Source organism: Trachurus trachurus, assembly GCF_905171665.1.
Source record: "Trachurus trachurus genome assembly, chromosome: 13".
Taxonomy (NCBI): Eukaryota; Metazoa; Chordata; class Actinopteri; order Carangiformes; family Carangidae; genus Trachurus; species Trachurus trachurus.
In genome coordinates this window covers 4,410,318-4,433,268 of record NC_139892.1, presented here as the reverse complement: position 1 = coordinate 4,433,268, position 22,951 = coordinate 4,410,318, and the positions used below count along the sequence as shown (strand labels likewise).

Sequence of the window (22,951 nt, the reverse complement as noted above, 5' to 3'; positions counted from 1 at the left end):
ACAAACATCATAGCCCTAGTATCTTCACTTAGGGCCGGATGTACTAAAGGTTTGCGTGTACAAAAATGTGTGCAAACTTGACTGCACAGCTGATCTAACCGGGCACACCGAGGATTGCGTCTCTCAAACGGGCAAAATTGCACGTGCGATCCATTTAGCGTGTTTGCCTTGATGAATATGTAAATATGAGCATTTCTGCCAGAACGTGCAAAATATTGGGAAGAGTAGATGCAAATAGATTTATTTATAAATATTATTTTTAGCCTGAAACAGATTGCGGTGGAAGTTTTTGTGTCTTTATTTAGCACGTTTGAAAGGCAAGTCTTAAAGCAGAACTATGCAAGTCGGCCAGAAATAGCTCGCTCCTTTGTTGGTTTCTCTTTTTTTTCCCCTCTCCAGAGCTCCCCCACAGTTCTGGGAGGCACATGTCACTGTCGTTAAAAAAAAAAAAAAAAACTCGCCGCCACCACCTCCTCCACCCCCTCTGCCCCTACACGTGCTTGTGTTTACTGCTGAAGGTAGAGAGCGGTGTTTGCTAAGCCCTGCTAACACGGAGCTAATGCTAACACGGAGCTAATGCTAACACGGCCACACAGACAAAGACACATACATACACACACATGAATAAAGGCTCCAAAACGCAAAGGTGTGTGTATTACATTATGTTATAAAAGATCCATGGTGTGTGTGTGTGTGTGTTAGCATTAGCTCCGTGTTAGCCACAAGCCGAACTTCATCAGTACAAACATTTCGTGTTTCCATGGTTTCCTCCGACTTTCCCAACTCAAACCAATCACGATTCATGACATGCAAGACGTCATCTGCGTTCGTATCTCGTACTGACGTAAGGCAGTTTCTCGCGATACTTCTATCCATTGACGAGATTTGTGACACCGAGACGGATGACTGATCTTGCAAGTGCGGTTTTCAGTCAGTGGGGGGGGGGGGGGGGGGGGCGCATTGGCCTAGACCCCATTCACCTCATAATAGGTCACTCAACCATCACAGTGTCTCTGAGCCACAATAATTACAGCCGAAATCCTGCATAGTTCTGCTTTAACTGGCACAGCTTTGCCACAAATGGCTGCGGATACTGAATTAATACGTACAAGGGCAAAAGCTCTTATATCTCTGCATTTCCTTGCATCTAGGTGATTTCCAGCAAACTGTGGAGTTTTCTAGGTGTTACAGTCCTTTAAATGCCGTTATGCATGCCGCATGTTTGGTGCGCTGCGCTCCTCTCCTCCCTCTCCAGTACCTGGCTGCTCAGCTCTGGGACCGGGACTGTTTTTTTTTTTACCAACCACATAGATAATCTCCCTCGTCTCTTCTGCTGCAGCTCAACAATACGGTATGTTTATTTGCCTCTCTCTGAACTGAAAGTAATTAGAATATATTGCCACTGGCCGAAACCCCCAGTCTCCGTCTCCTTTTCGCACCAGCAGCAACGTCACTCGACTCAAATCGATCTCTATGGCAACGTGCTCAGGCAAGTAGCAGGCACACAGCCTGCACCGAACAGATCGAAACTCTACACACAGGCAAACACGGCTTGGGTAACGCAGGAAAGCGTGTTCCTATGGTCTAGTAAAGTCGTGTAGTTACCAATATTTTTAGTGTAATGCGTTACTTTACTTCGGTACCCAAAAAAGTAATATCGTTACAGTAATTCGTTATTTTGTAACTCGTTACCCCCAACACTGGTGGAACCTGCATTTTCCCCTTTGTTCCATCATCCTTTTCCATCCAAGGTTCCTTTTCATCCCTGTAGGTTCTTGACTTTTACAGTCACAATTTCACTCCTTTTACTGGCTGGTTTTGACTTAGCGTTGACATGTGCAGTTGACTAGATGACTAGGTAACAGTGTTCCGGTCGGTCCCTTCTGACCATTTATTGCAAGTAAATGAGTTTTGATCAATCAACACGACACATAACAACAGGCAGGTATGGCAGGATTGCAGATCCACCAGCACGGCCAAGAACCTGTTACCTTTTTCCAATGGCCTTCTCTGCCTCTTCGCCCGCCAGATGGGGCTAGAAGCCAGTCAATACCCAGTCACTCATCACATACATTCACTCACATACTATTGGGAAAAAACTAAACCAACAAAAAAAAAAAAACTCGTATTGGCTCCTACCCTGACCCTTCACCACAAGCAACAATCAGCACTGCCACTGTGTCACAAATAGCTTAATCCATCTATATGCTGATGATTCAATCATATATTCTTTTGCTCCATCTGTTGAACATGCTCTAAATAATCTGAGATGATTTCTGTATTATCCAAAGAACTCTGACTAGTCTTAAATTGGTTCTAAATTCAGGAAAATCAAAGTACATGATTTTAACAAAAAAAAAAAACGTACTGTTGACTTAAACAAGTTTACCCTCGACACAGAGGATGGGACTCCCTTGTTATAAGTACTTGGGTATTTGGTTGGATGATAAATTGTCTTTTAATTTACATGTTGCAGAACTTTAAAAAAAAAAAAACTGAAGCCTCTATTGGCATTCTTTTATAGAAATAAATCCTGTCTTCCTCAGCACTGTAGAAAGCAGATAGTGCATGCTACATTTCTATCCGTTTTAGATTACGATGACATTATTTACATGCATGCTTCTCCTTCCGCTCTTAAACCACTCTATACAATTGATCATTCGACTATTAGATTTATAACGGGCGATGGGTTCATGACCCATCACTGTCATCTCTATCAAAATGTGGGTTGGACTTCCCTGGCTCTAAGAATGGAGCAACACTGTATATTGTTTATTTATAAGGCACTACTAAAAAAACTTCCACTCTACCTATCTCGCCTACTGAGCTTCAGATCTTGTCTGTCTTGTGACGTATGTCCTTCATTGTGCAGTCTGTGAAGACAAATTTCCCCATGGGGGACAAATAAACTTAATCTAATCTAATCTAAAGTATCCCACTCGTAACCCACTGGCTCTTAATATCCCGCTGTTTAAACAGAGGTAGGGAAATTCACTTTTGTTTATTTTGCTCCTTTTAAATGGAATAATTTACTGTCTCAGCTTCAGTTGGATACACTGATTCCTTTTAATCATTTTAAATACATTCTTGTTGATCTCATGATTTCTGAATGTAAATGTGCTTCTTGAATTCACTATGTGCTTCTTTTGAGTGTATATATATTATGGATATGTATTGTAATGTGTTTGAATTGTATTTGTGCTGTAATCAGGGCGCCATTGGATATGAGAGCTTGCTCTCAATTGGCCCCCCTGAATAAATAAAGGTGATGAATGAATGAAGGTAAAAAGCAAAAGTAATATCTAACTGTATGTTTTGTGGGTTTGGCTGTTTCCCTGACTGATGTTGCACTGTTGTACCCTGGTCCAGTTGACTGTGCTACCACTATTTGATTACTGTGATGTAATCTACAGGTTTGCCTGCAAAGGAGCACTCGAACATCCATTGGTTGATGCTGGTGTTCAAAACTCTATTAGGCCTCACTCCTCCCTACCTAATTAACTGTAAAACTTTGTCATCTACAGACTGGAATGTCCTAAATGTCTTTTACATCGGAAGAACAAAACGACGCTTACAGGACAGACTGGCTGAACATAAATACACAATCTGCACAGACAACATGAACTATCCAATGGCAAGACACTACATGGAACATCACAACAGCGAATCTGCCTCAGGCCTGTGGGATTGACCACATACCACTTTCTTTAAGGAAAGAGGAAAGACACTTTCTGGATCCACAAACTGCAGGCTACCAAATACCCGGCCTGAACGAGGGACTTGATTTTAATGTTTTCTTGTGATGTTTGATGTTCAGCCCATTACCTTTACATATGTTATCCCATTTTGAAAACTGTTTAAAACATGTGCAAGATAATGGAAAGAATGATAACAGAAAGGTTATCATATCAACTTGAGAAGAAGGGGTTGTTGGCAAACTATCAGAGTGGTTTTAGAAGGGGTAGGAACACCATAGACCCTGTGATAAGATCAGAAACTGAAATAAGAAAGGCCCAGGCAAATAAAGAATCACTCGTAGTGTTTTTTGATATTGAAAAAGCTTATGATATGATGTGGAAAGAGGGGCTGTTAATTAAACTGCATAAGATGGGTGTTGGTGGCAGAGTTTTCAACTGGATAAAGGATTTTCTATTTGGAAGAAAAATTCAAGTACACATTGGGCCATTGGGTGTTCATACCAGTATACATATAATATATATAATATAATAAAATATAATATCATATAAAGTATACTCTTTATGATGTATTTTCAAAGGTGCCAGCAGATATAGGCAGATCACTTTTTGCAGATGATGGGGCATTATGGAAGAGAGGAAGGAACATGGAGCATGCAATTAGGAAAGTTCAAGGGGCAATTGATGAGGTGGTGGAGTGGGGATATGATTGGGGGTGCAGGTTTTCACTGGACAAAACACAGTCAGTATTTTTCACTAGGAGAAGAATTCAGGAAGGGATGAAGCTGAGTATGTATGGGAAAGTATTATAAAGAGTAAATACATTTGGGAGTTATTTTTGATACATGGCTGACATGGGCAGAGCATACCAGAAGAGTAGAAGGAAAGTGCAAAAAAGTGTTAAATGTGATGAGGTGTTTGACTGGTAGGGAAGGGGGGCAAGCTGTTCGGGGGGGACATACATCAGTCTGACCGTCCAAAAGTCCGACAGCCCATCTCTCCGACTACCCATTAATCCAACTTTTCTACGCCCATTGTGCCGACTGCCCGGTGCTCCGACCAAAATAATCCCCATTAGGGCTGACCTCCAATAGTCGACTATTTGATTCAGAGAGGTCTGATTCGACTATGAACCTCGTAGTCGAATCGTCGGAAAATGTTGTTATGTAACCAAGACCGTACCATTCTGACTATGGGGGTGCCCACGGCTGCTGAGCATTTAAATTGTTACATAAAATGTCTTTTTTTCATTATATAAAGGCCTATTTTGATACAAAATCTGCCTACTTTCTGTTAATAAAGAGTTCAAAATGATGTGTGCGTTTAAACGGCAGTCTTAGCTTCTTACTACGTATTAATAAATCACCCACAGCAGTTGCACAATCCAAATGAGCGGACGTGAGCAGCACACTACAGGACCGTCAACGTCACGGTACTCAGAAGTCACTGCAGAACGCTCACTGAGAGGCAGAGGCATCCACACACAGACACTGCTTGGCCAAAACACGGTTGTACATTTCCTCTTACCTTTGCTGTGAAAAGTTTGTTTTATCGGTAAAGCCACAATATTTCCAGGTTAAGCTTTGACCGGTGTTACATTTAAAAACACAACAGCCCTCACGTCACACATGACAGGATTCTAACTGTCAATCACATCAACGTGGGATACCCTCATTATCTAACTAACAGAATGAGCTGTCAATCAAGCCCGGCGTAACAGCAGCCACATAAGCAGCAGGTGTCAGGTTGGTGGGAATGCAGGACCCAAATGCAGACTTTCAATGAACACAGGTTTTATTTTACCTCGACGTGACACAGGAACATAGGAAACACACCATGGAAGGACGTGGACTAACGACAATGAACCAACAAGGACAAAGGGAGACACTGAGGTTAAATACATGAGGGAACGAGACAGGTGGTGCAATTAACACAGGTGAGACACATTAGGTAGCCTAATCAAGGGCAGGGCGCACACAGAGACTGCGTTTACACGTGCCCGGCTATTTTCATAAACGGACATTTCCCCCTGTCCGTTTATAAAAAACACTGCGTGCACACCAGTCTGTTTTCAGAAAACGTTTCGTTTACACTAACCTGTGTATATATGCCGTCAAGAGCATGCCAAACCTGTAGGTGGCAGTGTAGCGAGAAGCTCAAGCCCACGTCAGCCAATCAGAATCCCGCACATGATCCCGCATAGCAACCTGATAGCAACAGCAACAGCAACAACATCACTTGCCCTCCTTGTGTGTGAAGTTTTAATATTTTTTCATGTGAGAAAGTAACTGTTTAGATGCCAAATATACGGCCAGTTTATCCAGATGACGGCTGTTTAGAAGTTTGCTCCGATGTTTCTCGGAGAGGTGAAGCTTCTTTTTTTTTTTCGGAGAAGTGAAGCTCCACCTGTGGAGCAACGACCGGGACATCACAGAGACAGTGTCCGCTCTGCAATGCTGCTCGGTCGGCCAGCCTCTGTCGTCCTCCCAGGGACAAAACGATGGCTAATTAACTTACCCGCAGGTTTTTAGAGGTTTACCACCGGCTTAAATTATTTTTAGGAGATAAATGTTGATCTCATTGATGAAATCTAACAATTGTGGCAGTAGCAGTTTGTTTGAATGAAAAGTGAAGCTTCATGTGTGTTAACCGTTACTGGACAGAAGAGGAGCCCAGCCTCGGGACTCTGTACAGAAATCACCCCATTTAACGTTACATCAATAAATAAATGTTTTACAATGAACACATCAGTCTGCATTAAATTTTATCATTATTATTATTTATTTATTTTATTAAGTTATGTAATATGGTTACGGTTAGACGACAGAGTCTGACGTCGGCTTCCCAAATCTCCGTTTTTCTCTGTTTACATGCAAACGTGAAAACTGAGTTTTCCAAAATCTCCACCCTGGCCGGAGTTTTTAAAAAGTATCGTTTTCAGGGGCGTTTTCTCCGTTTGCGTGTAAACGGAGGGTGCAAACGATGGTTAATGTCTGCGTTTTTAAAAATACCCGGGTACGTATAAACGGGGCCAGAGAGACAGGACAAGGACATCAAAAATAAAACAGGAACTAAACTAAACAGGGACCCACAAAAGGACATGACACTAAGACAAGACAGACAAGGAACACAAAAGGGTCATTTATTTATTTTTATTTGTTTATTTCAGGCATGTCAGTTAGATCAGTCATCATCACACATCATCTGAGTTTAATACACATGGCCGAAAGGGAAAGCGGGAGAAGCAGTCCCCGTCGTGACAGCAGGCATACAGAGGGCCTAGAAATTAGTTGTTATTTAGTCCTGGTTAATTCTTTTTCAGTTAATTTATGAAAATTGTGTGAAAATAAAATTTAAACAATAGTTCATAGTAGCACATGCCTTTTTGCATTAATCCGTTGCTGGAGCTGAACATAGTCTACAGCTTTCATCCACAAACCAACGTGCTGCATAAAGTGCCCTTATTTTTCAGACTACGGTTACACGTGTCCGGCTATTTTCATAAACGGACATTTCACCCTCTCCGTTTACAAAAATAACTGCGTGCACACCAGTCCGTTTTCAGAAAACGTTTCGTTTAACTTTAAGAAACTCAAGCCCACCTTAGCCAATCAGAAACCCGCATAGCAACAACAACAACGTCACTTGCCCTCCTTGTGTGTATAGTTTTAATATTTTTTCATGTGAGAAAGTAACTGTTTAGATGCCAAATATACGGCCAGTTTATCCAAATGACAGTTGTTTAGAAGTTTGCTCCAATGTTTTTTGGAGAAGTGAAGCTCCACAATGACCGCAACATCAGTAGCCGGTCTGCAGAGCTGCTCGGCCGGCCAACCTCCGTCGTCATCCCGGGGGACAAAACGATCGCTAATTAACTTACCCGCAGGTTTGTAGAGGTTTACCACCGGCTGGTTAAATTATTTGTAGGAGATAAATATTGGTCTCATTGATGAAATCTAACACTTGTGACAGTAGCAGATCCTGACAATAGTTACAGTAACGCAGTAAAAATACTTATGTTTACAGCACAACAATAAAAGTAGTTTCTGTAGACAGTATCAGAGTAAAAGTACTTCTTACAAGGTATCACAGTGACTTCTCATATTTATAAAAGTATTTTCACAATCACAGTAATTGTACTTCATAAGGTATCCTTTAATGACAGTACCAAAGTATAAGTATTTCCTGTACTTAAAGCAACACAGTAAAAATAACTCACAACAAGTAACAATAAAAGTAGTTTGTGTAGATACAGCATCACAGTAAAAGTACTTCTTACAAGGTATCACAGTGAATACTATAAAATAGGAGCAGAGTAAAAGTTTCTATAATGACAGTATCCCAGTAAAAGTATTTAGTTTTTTTTTTTTTTTTTTTTAATCCCACCACCACCACCCCTAATGGGGACCGTCTTTCTTTCTTTCTCATTTTTTATTCTTTCCTTTTTTTCATTTTTTCCATTCTAAAAAAAGAAAAAATACACAATAATCAGGTGGCAGTAACATAAAAACCCATCAGCACCATAAAACATAAAGGAGGACAAAATACAAAACAAACAATAAAAAAAGGAACCTACATTTAACAGCATAAAATAATCAAAACATATAATCAGTAAGTGCATAGTATTTTACACGCACCATTAATTCATATCATAACTCAATAAATAAAAGATTAAATAATTCACTCTACAGCCACCATAAAAGAAACAACAACAATCCCAAAAACAAAAACATTCAAAACAATAAACTATATTGAATCTTCATCCCAAGTTTTTGTTATTGCGAGGATTTCCCATCTTTTTCTCTCTGCATTATTTTTCTTGTTTTTTGGCAATATCTTTGTTAGTAAATAATGATGTTTAATAAATGATATAAAATATCTCAAATTAAGCTCTCCTTGATTTTTTAAAAATAAAAGCTTTCCCAAGCAGAACATATATTTAACAGCATATGTTGTTCTTCATGAAAACCCCAAATAATATTGGGAGATAATAACAAAACAAGTCCTTGGTCACATAACCAAATTGCCACATAATGCCAAAAAAGAGCAACTTCTGGACAATACCAAAACAAGTGCATGTCTTCTTCCTCATCCCCACAAAATCTACATTTATCATTGTCTGTTATTCTCCATATTTTAAGCATCTTCCTTGTTGGTAATATCTTATAGAATATTTTTTAACTGAAACATCCATAAATATGTGGAACAAGAAGATTTATACATATTTAAAAAAAAAAAAATCCAACCAAGGAAGTGGGGTATCAAAAATACTTTCCCAATATGCTTGAAAATAATATGGTTGGGCGGCTATATTTTTAGAATACATAAAAAACCTATACATGTCAAAATTAATCTTCTTTTGCCCCAACCATTTAGAATTCTTAATACGAGGGCGGCATACTCTTAAATCTTCCGGATGTTTTTCTATCTTTGATCTCCAGGATTAAGGAATTGCAGAAAGTAACTGCATATAGTTCAATTCTGAACACACATCTCCATATTTAAAAATTAAAGATTCATAAGTAAGGAATTTTCCTTCATTATTCAATAAATCATTTACAAAATAAATATGATTATTTAACAATCTTTGCCAGCACACAGGTTTTTTGTCTATACAGATATTTTCATTTAGCCATAATATCAGTTGTCTAATCTCCAAGGAATTGTTTGGTAAAGAAAACTGATACTGAAGCCATAAAGAAAGTGAATTTCTAAAAAAGGGGGAGAGGTCGGGCAAAAAAGCAGATAAACGTACCATCGAGGCCGGACACAACTGAAAAAAAGGGTACACTTTTCCAATTAAGGGACCACATTGAGCAGAAAATAATTTGGATGAAAACCATTCTTGGTTATTATATAATCGTTGTATCCATACAGCTTTTAAGTTTAAATCTAATATTGAAAGGCTTTTCAATCCCAAGCCTCCATTCTCCTGTACATTATATAGATAACTACGTTTAATTTTAACAGGTTTACCATTCCAAATAAAATAAAAAATTATTTTCTCATATGCTTTTAATAAAGTTGTATCAGGAGAAGGCAGAGCCTGTAAAAGATAAGTAAATTGTGAAAGTATTAGTGAATTAATTACAGTAACCTTTCCATAAATAGTAAGATGTTTCAAAATTAGTTTTCACCAAAAGACTTTTGTCGGCTGGTATAAGTATTCCTAATAGATTCACAGGGCCACAGAACATTTTATCGGCATCGTACATGGGACTTGGAAGTCAGTTTTCTTTAATGATCCAATTCTAAGGATAGAGCATTTCTCATAATTTGGTTTCAATCCTGATAACGAGGCAAAGAGCTCTAATTCCGATATAAGGGAGCCTAAAGAGAGGTTATCCGCTTTTAAAAGTATTTAGTTTGGAGTTAGTGCAGTAAAAGTACTTCCTGTACTTGAGTGACAGGTTTGACTCAACACCTTTACCTGTGACTGGATCACTGATGACTGACACATTGAAGCTGCTGCAGTGTTTTCTGAGTCTGTGATGTCATAGATGATGTCATATGTGATGTCACATCCTGACAGGTTCACCTGCTGCACTTTACACTTTATTTCACCCCCGCAGTCATCAGCTGTGGAAACAGCTACAGATCAGTCACACAACAGAGTCTCCAGTCGAAAGTCTGGACTCTTCACAAGATCATGAAGATGCTGCAGAGATGAAGATCTCAGGATGTTTCCACTCAGGTCCAGTTCTCTCAGGTGGGAGGGGTTGGACTTCAGAGCTGAGACCAGAGAAGAACAGCTGGTCCTTGACAAACTGCAGCCCCTCAATCTGAATAAAGAATAAAATAAGAAGATGAAATGATTGATGATTGATCAGATGTGTCCTGATCAATGATCAGTGTGTAAATGAGTAGAGGGACTTTGTATGGGAGGAGGTTTAGGTAGAAAACAGTTAAGTGTGTGTGTGTGTGTGTGTGTGTGTGTGTGTGTGTGTGTGTGTGTGTGTGTGTGTGTGTGTGTGTGTGTGTGTGTGTGTGTGTGTGTGTGTGTGTGTGTGTGTGTGTGTGTGTGTAAAATCACCTCACTTCAGATCAGTCTGTCAATATACAATCAATATCTGATCAATACCTGTTGGACTAAACACTGACTACAACTCTCTGATTCAGGACTGAACTGGATCAAAGGTTAAAGGTCCAGACCTGATCCAGAACCTTGTAATAACAGCTTGTTGTGTACATTAAAGCAATACTTACCGATCTGGCATTTCACTCAGCACAGCACAAACAGCTCCACCTCCCTCACAAGTCCCACCCACCTCTCCCTCCTGCTGCACCTCCACGAGCCCCCTCCCTCCCTGCGGCATGCGTTGGCATGGCAACGGCCGGACCAGCGCCACCTGATGCGCTGGTTCAGGCCGAAAATAAATCCAGACCGAGCCGAGTCGAGCCGCGCCGGTCCGGAGTTCAACCGGGTCCGGACCGCTGAGAACTCCCAGAGCTAACAGTAGCCTAGCCGTTAGCACAGAGCTAACAGTAGCCTAGCCGTTAGCACTGGATGCTTTATAGACACATGTGACTTCCTGTGTTTACGTATCACTCGGGGCTGATCACTATCAACGTTACAATATCAGACATGAAACTCCGCGACCAGCTACGGCTGCAGTTATTGGTCTTTTAAAAAACTATTTATTTCCAAAAACCTTCTTTCTTGTGTGTGTTGTGACTCTAGTCTCCTCTGCTCTGTGTCCTGCTACTGCTCTGTCAATAAGCGTTCTTCCTGGTCGGGAGGGGGGAGAGGAGGAGAGGGGTGCACAAAGTGATTACATATTAAGTAGGTTCGGTCGCTCGTCAAATCTTATTAATCGGACCGAATAATATTATTGGTCAGACTTTTCTCAGAATTATATGAGAATGAAAAAATGATGAGTTTTTAACCCTGTTGGGTTTCTCTTACATTTTAATGTATCATCAGATTATTAATAGCATTTTAACTTAGACAAAGAAATGTGCAAAAGTTCCAGAAAGGTAAGTATTGCTTTAACATCCTTGTTGCTCAGGTTTGAGTGTGGATGTTGTTAAAGGTTTGTTGTGTGATGTGAGCGCTGCTCCAATATGTGATCCTGTTATTGATTTGAGTTGGTTGCACATGTTTAAGACTGTGATCTGTGTAAACCATTGTGCATCAATGTGTTTGTTGTGAGGTTGTTGTGTGATGAACTGTCTGAGGTGCCGACCCCCCCACAGCCCTGGTCTTGGTCTGTGAGCGCCTGCCTACCCTGTCCTACAGCCTCAGTGTGGATCAGTAGAATATCAGCCTCATGTCTGCAGCTCAGTATCAACACAACTTTCACATCACATTCATCTGAGAACAGAAATAAAACAGAGTCTGACCTCAGAATCTCCAGTCTACAGTCTGGACTCTCCAGAAAACCACTCAGATCCTTCAGGTCTGTATCCTGCAGGTTGTTGGAGCTCAGGTCCAGGTGTCTCAGGTGGGAGGGGTTGGACTTCAGAGCTGAGACCAGAGAAGAACAGCTGATCTCTGACAAACTGCAGTTGAACAATCTGAATAAAGAATAAAAGAAGATGATGAAATGATTGATGATTGATCAGATGTGTCCTGATCAATGATCAGTGTGTAAATGAGTAGAGAGACTTTGTCCTTGTGTTGTTGTGGATCATCATCATGTGGCCTTCTACACACATCATCCACATGTCAGCACAGATTCATTAGCTGCTACTGACCTCAGATCAGTCTGTCAATATACAATCGATATCTAATCAATACCTTTTGGACTAAACACTGACTAGAACTCTCTGATTCAGGACTGAACACACACACACACACACACACACACACACACACACACACACACACACACACACACACACACACACACACACACACACACACACACACACACACAGCTTCATCTGAGAGCCAGCTCATCATCATCATCATCATCATCATCATCATCATCATCATCACCACACTGACCTCTGAGTGACCTCTGACCCTTCACCTTCTACCAGCTGCAGTAACATGGAGTCACAATCAGTCGCTGCTTCAAACTCTGAACTTCACACATTTGAACTGAACACAGATAAAAGTCCAACAGGTCCAGTCAGTGAACTCACCTCAGAGTCTCCAGTCTACAGTTTGGACTCTCCAGTCCAGCACACAGAACCTTCACTGATGAGTCACTCAGGTTGTTGTAGCTCAGGTCCAGTTGTGTCAGGTGGGAGGGGTTGGACTTCAGAGCTGAGGCCACGACTTCACAGTGATTCTCTGAGAGGTAACAACCAACAAGTCTGTGAAGAGAGAAAATATCAAATGTGTCAGAATGAAATCAGAGTAAAGCTGCAGTAAAAACATAGTTGATGCATCTGATGACAGGACCTGATGATGTGATGAACATCTGAGCTTCAGCTCATCTTCTCTGACTTAGTTTGACAGGAAACAATGATCCTCATCACTGTGTGTGTGTGTGTGTGTGTGTGTGTGTGTATGGGGTGAAATCGATGTCAAAACAACCGGAAAGACGCGCAGCGACGTGTGTGCACGCACGGTTACTTTGTTACGAGTGCGTGCGTGCGTTGTTACGCGCAGGTTGTATTTCACGCGTGACAAAAGCTGCGTACGTATGAAGCAGCGTGTGCACGTCTGTCAGTCACTGTTCGACAAATTATGTTACGCGTTCACACACACGTGCGGTCGCAGATTTTGTTGCTGTGCAGCAGGAAGTTGATCTGCACCGTGCGCACCACTCCGCGTAACATAACGTGTAGTGTAGTTGGCCTTTTCATTTTAGTCAACCAGGGGAGGCAGCAGTGAGCCAGACTTTGCCTGCCGGACCGGAAATTCAAAAGAAGAAGAAGAAGCAGAAGGAGGAGAAGAAGGAGAAGGAGAAAGGAAAAGACCCATGAGATAATCATAGGAGAAGGCTCAGTGATGTCATGTCTTTTTATGCTCCATGGTTGACACTGATTCTGCATTGATATTTTTAGATCAAATCATCTTTTCTTTGTGGCCGAGGAGGAATAATGTAAATATCAAGACACATGATTATTATGAGGACTGGGACTGAATACAGTCATGGTCTTGGAAATGGTCTCACATTGGTTTGCTGGTCTGACTCTGGACCTCTTGTCTTGGTTTTGGTCTTGACCTGGTCTCGGGTTAGGTGGTCTTGACTACAACATTAGCAGTTGTACTAACCTGGATAAACTGAGGTGTAAGATTTGAATAAAACCAAGAATAAAAGAACAAAATAACTAGTTCTTGATTAAACAGCAACGATCACAACGAGCTGAAGATCAACATGTTGGAGCTCACAGCTTTTACTACACCTCCAGAAAAACACAACTGACCTGTAATAGAGTCAAACTAGGAATAATGAGAATAAATATAACTGTGTTTATATGAACTACTGATCTAAACTACTGATCAATAATTATATTGATCATGTCTGGACTCACTCAGCCTTCCTGCAGTTCCTCACAGCTGGGATCAGTCTCCGTCGTCCCTGATAGGATGTGTTGTACTTCTTCAGGTCCAACTGGTCTAGAACCTGCTCTGACATCAGCAGCATGTAGGCCAGAGCTGAACACTGGATCTCAGAGAGTTCCTCCTCTGATCTGTTCTCTGACTCCAGGAACTGTTGGATCTGCTGATGAACTGACTGGTCCTTCATCTCCGTCAGACAGTGGAAGATGTTGATGCTTCTGTCAGGAGAGATTTCACCACTCTTCATCTTCTTCAGGTTGTTGATGGTTCTCTGGATGGTTTCTGGACTGTTGTCTGTCTGACCCAGCAGACCTCCTAACAGCCTCTGGTTGGACTCCAGAGAGAGGCCATGAAGGAAGCGAACAAACAGGTCCAGGTGACCATTTCTACTGCTGAGGGACTTCTCTAAGGCTCTCTGCAGGAAGTCATCCAGGGTTAAATCAACATGATGTTCTCTCAGGAACTTCTCCAGGACCTGTGTGTTCCTGTTGGTGAAACAGTGGAACATGTAGACTGCAGCCAGAAACTCCTGAACACTCAGATGAACAAAGCAGTAGACTGTTTTCTGGAAGATCACACTCTCTCTTTTGAAGATCTCAGTACAGAGTCCTGAGTTCACCAAGGCCTCTGTGACATCCAGACCACACTGGTCCAGGTCTTCTTGGTAGAACATGATGTTTCCTTCCTCCAGCTGTTCAAACGCCAGCCTCCCCAGCTTCAGAAGAACTTCCCTGTCGGCCTCTGTCAGCTCCTGTGGACTCGTCTCATGTCCTTCACCGTACTTGTTCTTCTTCCTCTTTGTCTGGACCAGCAGGAAGTGTGAGAACAGGTCCGTCGTGGTCTTGGGCAGCTCTCCTCTCTGGTCTGTGGTCAACATGTGCTCCAGAACTGTAGCACTGATCCAGCAGAAGACTGGGACTTGACACATGATGTGGAGGGTCCTGGACGTCTTGATGTGTGAGATGATTCTTCTGGACAGATCTTCATCACTGGACCTCCTCCTGAAGTACTCCTCCATCTGGGCGTCAGTGAAGCCTCGGACCTCTGTTACCCTGTCAACACATTCATCAGGGATCTGATTGGCTGCTGCAGGTCTGGAGGTGATCCAGACCAGAGCAGAGGGAAGCAGATTCCCCTGGATGAGGTTTGTCAACAGCACGTTGACTGATGACGTCTGTGTGACATCAGACACAACCTCCCTGTTGTTGAAGTCCAGTGACAGTCGGCTTTCATCCAGGCCGTCAAAGATGAAGAGAAGTTTACAGACAGCCAGCTGCTCTGCTGTGACCTTCTGTAATGTTGGATGGAAAACATGGAGCAGCCTGAGAAGACTCAACCGCTGATCTCTGATCAGGTTCAGCTCCCTGAAGGAAAGCAGAACCAGCAGACTGACATCTTGGTTCTCCAAGCCCTCGGCCCAGTCCAGAGTGAACTTCTGCACCGAGAAGGTTTTTCCAACACCAGCGACGCCGTTGGTCAGGACCACTCTGATGGGTCTCTGTTGGACAGGTGAGACTGTAGAGACGTCCTCACTCTGTTGGACAGGTGAGACCGTAGAGACGTCCTCTCTCTGTTGGACAGGTGAGACCGTAGAGACGTCCTCTCTCTGTTGGACAGGTGAGACCATAGAGACGTCCTCTCTCTGTTGGACAGATAAGTCTTTAAAGATGTCGTTGCACTTGATTGGAGTGTCATGGAGGGTCTTCTTCTTGGACGTTGTCTCCAGCTGTCTGACCTCATGTTGGGTATTAACCTCTTCACTCTGTCCCTCTGTGATGTAGAGCTCAGTGTAGATCCTGTTGAGGAGGGTTCCACTTCCTGTTCCACTTCCTGTTCCCTCAGTTCCTTCAGTCACTCGTTCACATCTGCTCCTCAGACTGATCTTATGTTGATCTAAAACCTCCTGCAGACCACCATCTGCTGAGAGACAAGAGACAGAGTCAGACTGAAGACAGAGAGTCTGACAATCTGATCAGATTATTTCATCAGCTACAGAAAAACTACAGACAACAAAGAGAAGGTTTGAATCATCATCTTAATGCCCAATTCCAATTCTATTTTTCATCCCTACCCCTAGCCCTTAACCCTTGCCCCTTGAAACGGAGCTACAAGGGGTAGAGGTTGAAAGTCAACCCCTACAAATTGGGACACCCCTTCAACAATCACATACGTCATCAGTAGTCTCTGCTGGCTTTCACATAAGCTGACGTGACGAGCTTTTGCCACAAATCCTGTATTCAAAACCACGTTAACTTAACTCATTGAGTGCCAACCACGTAATTTCTCGTTATTCGTTCCCATGCGTTGAGTGCCAAAAACGTAATTTTACGTTTTTTGCTTTTTTTTTAAATTATGAAAATAGACACTTTAATACACATTATATGTAAATTTGGGGACTCTACGACGAGGAGAACTGAAATAGATGACGATCAAAGTCACGACAGCTCATGATCTGGAAGTTTTTATCATAACTCGGCTTCTGCAAACGAGTTCTGCATGCAGATGCAGCGCAGCTGCTCTGCTCTCACCTGCGCTGCTGCTCCAGCTGCTCGAGCTGCTCGGAGCAGAAACAGGAAGCTCTCAGCCGACAGTCCGCCCGGTCTTCATCTGGAGCAACACCGTGTCCTCCCCAAAGTCCTCCCGCGGTAAAATCTGATGGTCTCTGGGCCAAAGCAGACCGGCATCACCGACCCGTACCACAGAAGGACCGCGACCACCGGCGGGACCGGTCTTCCCGAGCTGCGGTGGCCGACTGACCCTCACGTTCCGCGGGGAGAAGCTGTGACACGGCACGGTGCGTCTGTGTTATTGTTGTTTAGTGGCGCCCCCCCCGCCCCCGATGGTGGTTTTGTGAATAGAACAACAATTGTTGTATATATTTATCTTATACGAGCCCTTTGATCCAGAAATGCGAGTGTCAGAAGAGCGACAGGCACAAACAGAGCACCTTTCATAAAAGACGCTCTATCTCCTTTTCTAGAAAAAAAGGAGGGATTTTGGTGAAACCCAGCCATGTTTAGCTTGACTTTTCTCAGGAACGGAGGCACGTAGAAACAAACGGTTTGTGGCCACTTGAAGCATTAAGATAAACCTTTCAATTGAGCCACAGTATGTGTTGGTGGCAATAATATAGAATACACTGTGGCTCTACAAAAATCGTCAAAAATGGTCTAAATTGCCGGTACACTTGACTAAAACTTTGGAAAGGAGCGCGGCACTCAATGAGTTAATAAAATAAAATAAAATGTAATGAAGACTGATCAGTTCATTGTAAAACATTTATTTATTGATGTAAATGTGGTGATTTCTGTACGTAAAGGCTACAGAGACCCCAGGCAACACTGCTCCTGTGTCCAAAACACACATGAAGCTTCACTTTTAATTCAAACAAATTAATGCGACTGCCACAATTGTTACATTTCATCAATGAGACCAGCATTTATCTCCTAAAAAGAATGTAACTACCCAGCGGTAAACCTTTAAAAACCTGTGGGTAAGTTAATTAGTGATCGTCTTTTCTACCGGGATGACGAGGGAGGTTGTCCGGCTGACGAGCTCTCCGGGCGGGTGGTGTCTCCATGACGAGCCGTTGGTCTGCTCCACAGGTGGAGGCTCCACCGTGGAGCTTCACTTCTCCCAAAAACATCGGAGCAAACGTCTAAACAGCCTCATGTGGATAAACCGACGCACATTGGGGATCTAAACAGCTACTGTCTCGCATGAAAAAATATTAAAACTTAACAAAATGACGTAATAACAGCGCTACAGTGAGAAATAAAACAGCTGCCGGTCACCGCAAGATGCATTCTGGGAAACTTGTCATAGCCCTCGGTTTGTAGTGTGCCCCTGAAAAATCTCAGTTTCGAGGGCGAGATAGCCCTACCACTTCACCCTAACCTCGTCTGAACAAGAATTGGGACACCCCTACCACTTCACGTGAACGCACAAAACGAAGGGTTAGGGCCAAGGGCTAGGGCTAAGGGGGAACTGGAATTCACCCTAAATGTCAGTGCTGTGTGATGGAACAATGACTCTGGAGAAAACAACAAATGACCACATCAGCAGACAGATGTTCAGTCTCACTTTGTCCACAGCTGCTCTGATTGGCTGTCTGCAGCTCACCTCTGGTTCTGGGTCTTTGTCCACACTGGGGACAGGAGGGGGGTCCTGAAGAACCAGACTGGTCCCAGTCTGAGGTGAAGCACTGTCTGCAGAACCAGTGTCCACAGCTGGTGGAGACTGGATCCTTCAGGACGTCCTGACAGAGACCACAGCAGGACAGCTGCTGGTCCACAGAGACACCACTCCTCTTCCTCCTGTCAAGACATTTCTGGATCAACAACATGTCACAGCTCCACATCTGAGCTCTGATTGGTTAACCTCCTCAACGATCTGAATGAAGACCTGGTCCTGAGCTGGTCTGGTTTCTGTCTGTTTATCTGTTGACCTTAAATCTGGACTCTAAAACAAACTCCCTGTTAGTTTGAGTCTCTTCAGTTCTGCGTCGTCTCGTCTGGTTTTCACTCCAAATGTGTGAAATGATTGAGAAGCTGTTGGTGGTCTTTTCCTCTTTCAGACACTGATCATGTGTTTGATGTTTGTTCTGGACTGAGTCCTATCAGCTCTTCTAATGAGCTCCTCATCCAGACGCTGCTGTGTGGCTCTAATCAACCTGTGTTGGAGCTCTGATCCAGTGTGAGGAGACTGAGCTTCTCCACAACATGTAGTGAAGCTCAGGTGGAGCTGCTTCAGACACAGACAGGAAACAGGAAACACTGACCACTCCTGTCTGGTTCCTGACATTTCAAAATAAAAGTCTCTGTGTAGCTGCTTTAATCTCTACTGTGACTTCAGTTTAAAGGCTCAGACGTGTGGATCATTAAAGTGTTGGTGCAGCAACGTTCACACTGACTGAGGCTGATGACACAGGAACATGAGGACGCTGTGCTTCATCAGTCTGATGGACAGAGTGTGTGTGCATGTTTCTGTCTCTGAGGTTTGTTGTGAACCTTCAGAGTCTGATGGATCTGGTTCCTGGTTTCTCTCTGTTTCCTTCACATGAGTCTAATGACTGAATCATCTTCAGCTCAGTTTACAGTAGAAACCGCCTCTTACCATGACTCTGAAGGTCCAGGTCTGGGTCCAGGTCCAGGACTGAAGGTTGGGACCTGTCCTTTGGACTGGTCACTCTTCATGGACAGACAGATGGATCCTGGAGACTCTGCTCTCAGTCTGTGGTTCTGACCTCTGCAAACACAAACATGTTTTTATTCACATCACATTGATCAGTTCTCTGATCACAGATGCATTGTGGGAAGTCTCCAGTGTTGTCAGCGTCCAGCACCACACACTGTAGTGAAAGATGGAAGCAACACAGCAGCATCACAGACAACAGTGTAGAGTCAGTCAGTCATTAACTGTGTCCAGTGTCCAGCTGCTGAACATCTGTCTCACATCAGCTCTACAGAGGTTCACACACTGACACTGCTCAACATCTGGATCTACCTGGACACCAGTCGTCCCTTACAGCCCAGGGGAGAGACACATGAAGACAAAAACAACAACAAACAAACATTCACCTTCAGCTGGGACTCATAATCTCAGAGCTGTGGCAAGGAAAGTTTTTACACAGCATCATCACAACATCTTATGAACTTAGAGCCTCACACTGACTGAAACACGTTTTTTTTTTGTTTTCTCTAGTGTTTGTGTTTCACTGCAGGGGGGGGGGGGCACTTTTGGAGGTGACACTGAACTGGTTGTGAACCTTCAGAGTCTGATGGATCTGGTTCCTGGTTTCTCTCTGTTTCTTTCACATGAGTCTAATGACTGAATCATCTTCAGCTCAGTTTACAGTAGAAACCGTCTCTTACTGTGACTCTGAAGGTCCAGGTTCAGTTCCAGGTCCAGGTCCAGGACAGATGGATTCTTCCTCCTTTTCCTCCATATTAACATTCATCTGTCTGAGAGGGAAATCAGTAAAACACACAGACACGCACACACGTGCACCCGAATACAGAATGAAGACAAACAAGTCTGTTCACTTGTCAGACCAAAGTACACAACGAAAAAGTAGTTACTTCCTTGTATGAATTTGCCACTACCATAGAACTTTGACATTAAATCCATGTTGATCCAGTCACCATGACCTTTGACCTTTGACCTCTAAAGGCTCCTCAGGTCATTGTTGAGTTCAAGTCAATGTTTGTTGTGAGTTTGAAGAAGTTGTGTGGAGGTGAATCTGAGACAATGAGCTGACGTATGTACGGACTACGTCTGACTCTTCTTCCCTCCACAGTCCACACAGACACACTGACTCTCACACTCTGACACAACAACAACAACAACAACAACATATATAATAATAATAATAATAATAATAATAATAATAATAATAATAATAATAATAATAATAATAATGTTGTGTTGACACTCACTTGTCTCAGACTTCAGTTTCTCTCCTTCTGCTCCATTCACTCTAAAATGGCATCTGAACATCTTTACCTTTACCTCCTCCCTCTGCTCTGTGTTTACAGGAAATCCCACAAGTTCATGGCTGCAGAGGGAGGGGCAAGTCTCTTTCTACAGTAGAGTGGCGCCACCTGCTGGGTAACGCCTGGTATTACACCTGTATGGACAGGTGAACTCTGACACCATGAATAAACAGTGAGCTGAGATCCAGCTGTGGTAGATACGAAGGAGTATTAGGGCCAGCCAGAAAAAAAAAAAAAAATCCAGCGCAAGAGAAAAAAGTAAGCAAATAAAAAAAAAATCCGGCACAAGAAAAAAAAAAAAGTCAGGTAAAAAAAAAAAAAGATCTGGCACAAGAAAAAAAAGAAGTCAGGCAAAAAAATAAAAAAAAAATCCAGCACAAGAAAAAAAAAAAAAGCCAGGCAAAAAAAAAAAAAAAACTGCAGAGGCTTGATCACGTAGCCTACCACAACAAAGCGAGAAGCGACTGTCGGCTCAATGACAGCAGCAGAGTGACAGACAGGCTGCCAAACTCTGCAGCGCCATAAAAGTGAACAATAAGGCCGATTAACTTTGACTCAATGCCGGAGTATGACAATGAAAACACGAATCACTTCTGTGTCCAACCCCTGCTGCTAACGTACACAGAGAAAAATAGGGGTACAGAAGGGGGACATTTCTGTACTTAAAGGTACAGTTCTGTCCTACTGTAGCCTATAGGGCCAATTATTGTACTCTAGAGTACCTATGTGTACCTTTTGGGGGTGGAAAAGGCACATAAATGTTCCAGAATGGCAAAAGGTACATGACTCCTACGGTACAGGTATTTACCCCCTAAAGGTACATTATCAGAGACAGTGTGTTAGAAAAAATTAGCAGCTTAAGTAGGAGTCTGGTTACCTATGAGGCGACTATTAATATGATTTAAGGGATAATAATTAATTCAACTAGTAATTATTTTTTAAATATGCAACGTAGGTCCGCAGGTGGGCCACAGTCACGAGGTACCAGTAAGGAGAAGGTCTTGGTGAAGCGGTTAGCATCGTCGCCTCCGTTGCGGGAGGTTGTGGGATCGATCCTCGCTCAGGGCAGGTCGCAGAGCAAACACACACACCAGTTACATATATACCCAGTAAGTACAATGTACTTGTACATGTATAAGTATAAGTAGTTCAAGTACAATTGTGCACCTAGCATCCAAAGGGTATAATACCCTTTAGATGCTTGTAGGCTACTTAAACTGGTACATTTTGAAAAGGTACAAAAATGTACCGGCACCAATGGGTACAAAATTGTCTCTAAAAAAGGTACGCCTGGAGCGACAAGGGTTTGTACCCTTTTGAGTACATTTCCGTACTTCCATATGGCTGCCCCCCCCAAAACAAACACACACACACACAATCATTTATAAGTCATAGAGACGTTATATGAGCTAACGTTTAGCGTGACTAAACGTGACTGGAGACACCTCCGTGACTAGACCACCGCGGTCCAGGTCTCTGCCTCCTCCTGTAGTATTTACAAATACAAATACTAGGCTATACAGGATAGGCATAGGCATCTCCTCTCCTCCTCTCCTGTAGTATTTGTAGTATTTACAAATACTACTACAAGAGCCTGTCTGTCACTCTGCTGCTGTCATGAAGCAGTCAGTCGCTTGTCGCTTTGTTGTGGTACGTGGTCAAGCCAGCAGTTTTTTTTTTTTTTTTGCCTGGCTTTTCTTTTTCTTCTTGTGCCGAATTTTTTTTTTTTGCTTGCTTTTTTCCCTTGCACTGGATTTCTTTTCTTTTTTTTTGGCTGTTTTTTTTTTTTTTTGGCTGGCCCTAATACTCCTTCGTAGGTTTTATTTTTTTTCTTGTGCTGTTTTTTTTTTTTTTTTTACCTGACTTTTTTTTTTTCTTGTGCCGGATTTTTTTTTTTTTGTCTGGCCCTAATACTCCTTCGTAGGTAGAAGAGCTGCTGCTCCACTACAAGTTGCAGTCTGTTCTCTGTCTTATTCATCACACATGTTGTCATCAACTTTGTGTCTAAGTGTTGGAACTTAACTCGCGCCGGTCTGGCAACACGACCATATATGGAAGACACAACCACAACTAAATGTAAGTCCACACAGAAAGCAGGAGAATACAAGGAGAATCATCAACTCCTTTTAGAAATGTCACCTTTTGAATATTGGAGGTCACCAAGTGATGACAACTCACATCAAATCTTTGTTTCCTGTTCTATCAGAGAGAGAACTATCAGACCATGGAAAACTCCAGGTTCCTACTTTCCCATGCTGCTCAGCTACTTGTGATGCTGGGAGGAGCTCCACTGACCAGAGAGT

At 42.7% G+C, this 22,951-nt stretch overlaps 1 protein-coding gene across 1 annotated transcript; it reads right to left on the bottom strand.

Moving 5' to 3' along the window:
• Positions 1–10,293: 10,293 nt before the first annotated feature.
• LOC310995746 (protein NLRC3-like) lies at positions 10,294–19,349 on the bottom strand (the record flags this gene model as incomplete). The annotated part of the gene is made up of 7 exons (XM_083984870.1): positions 10,294–10,477; positions 12,039–12,212; positions 12,786–12,959; positions 14,127–15,652; positions 15,797–16,074; positions 18,247–18,470; positions 19,270–19,349. The coding sequence occupies 7 exons, from the start codon at positions 19,347–19,349 to the stop codon at positions 10,294–10,296; spliced, it is 2,640 nt and encodes an 879-aa protein (XP_083840996.1).
• Between the last annotated feature and the right edge of the window lie 3,602 nt (positions 19,350–22,951).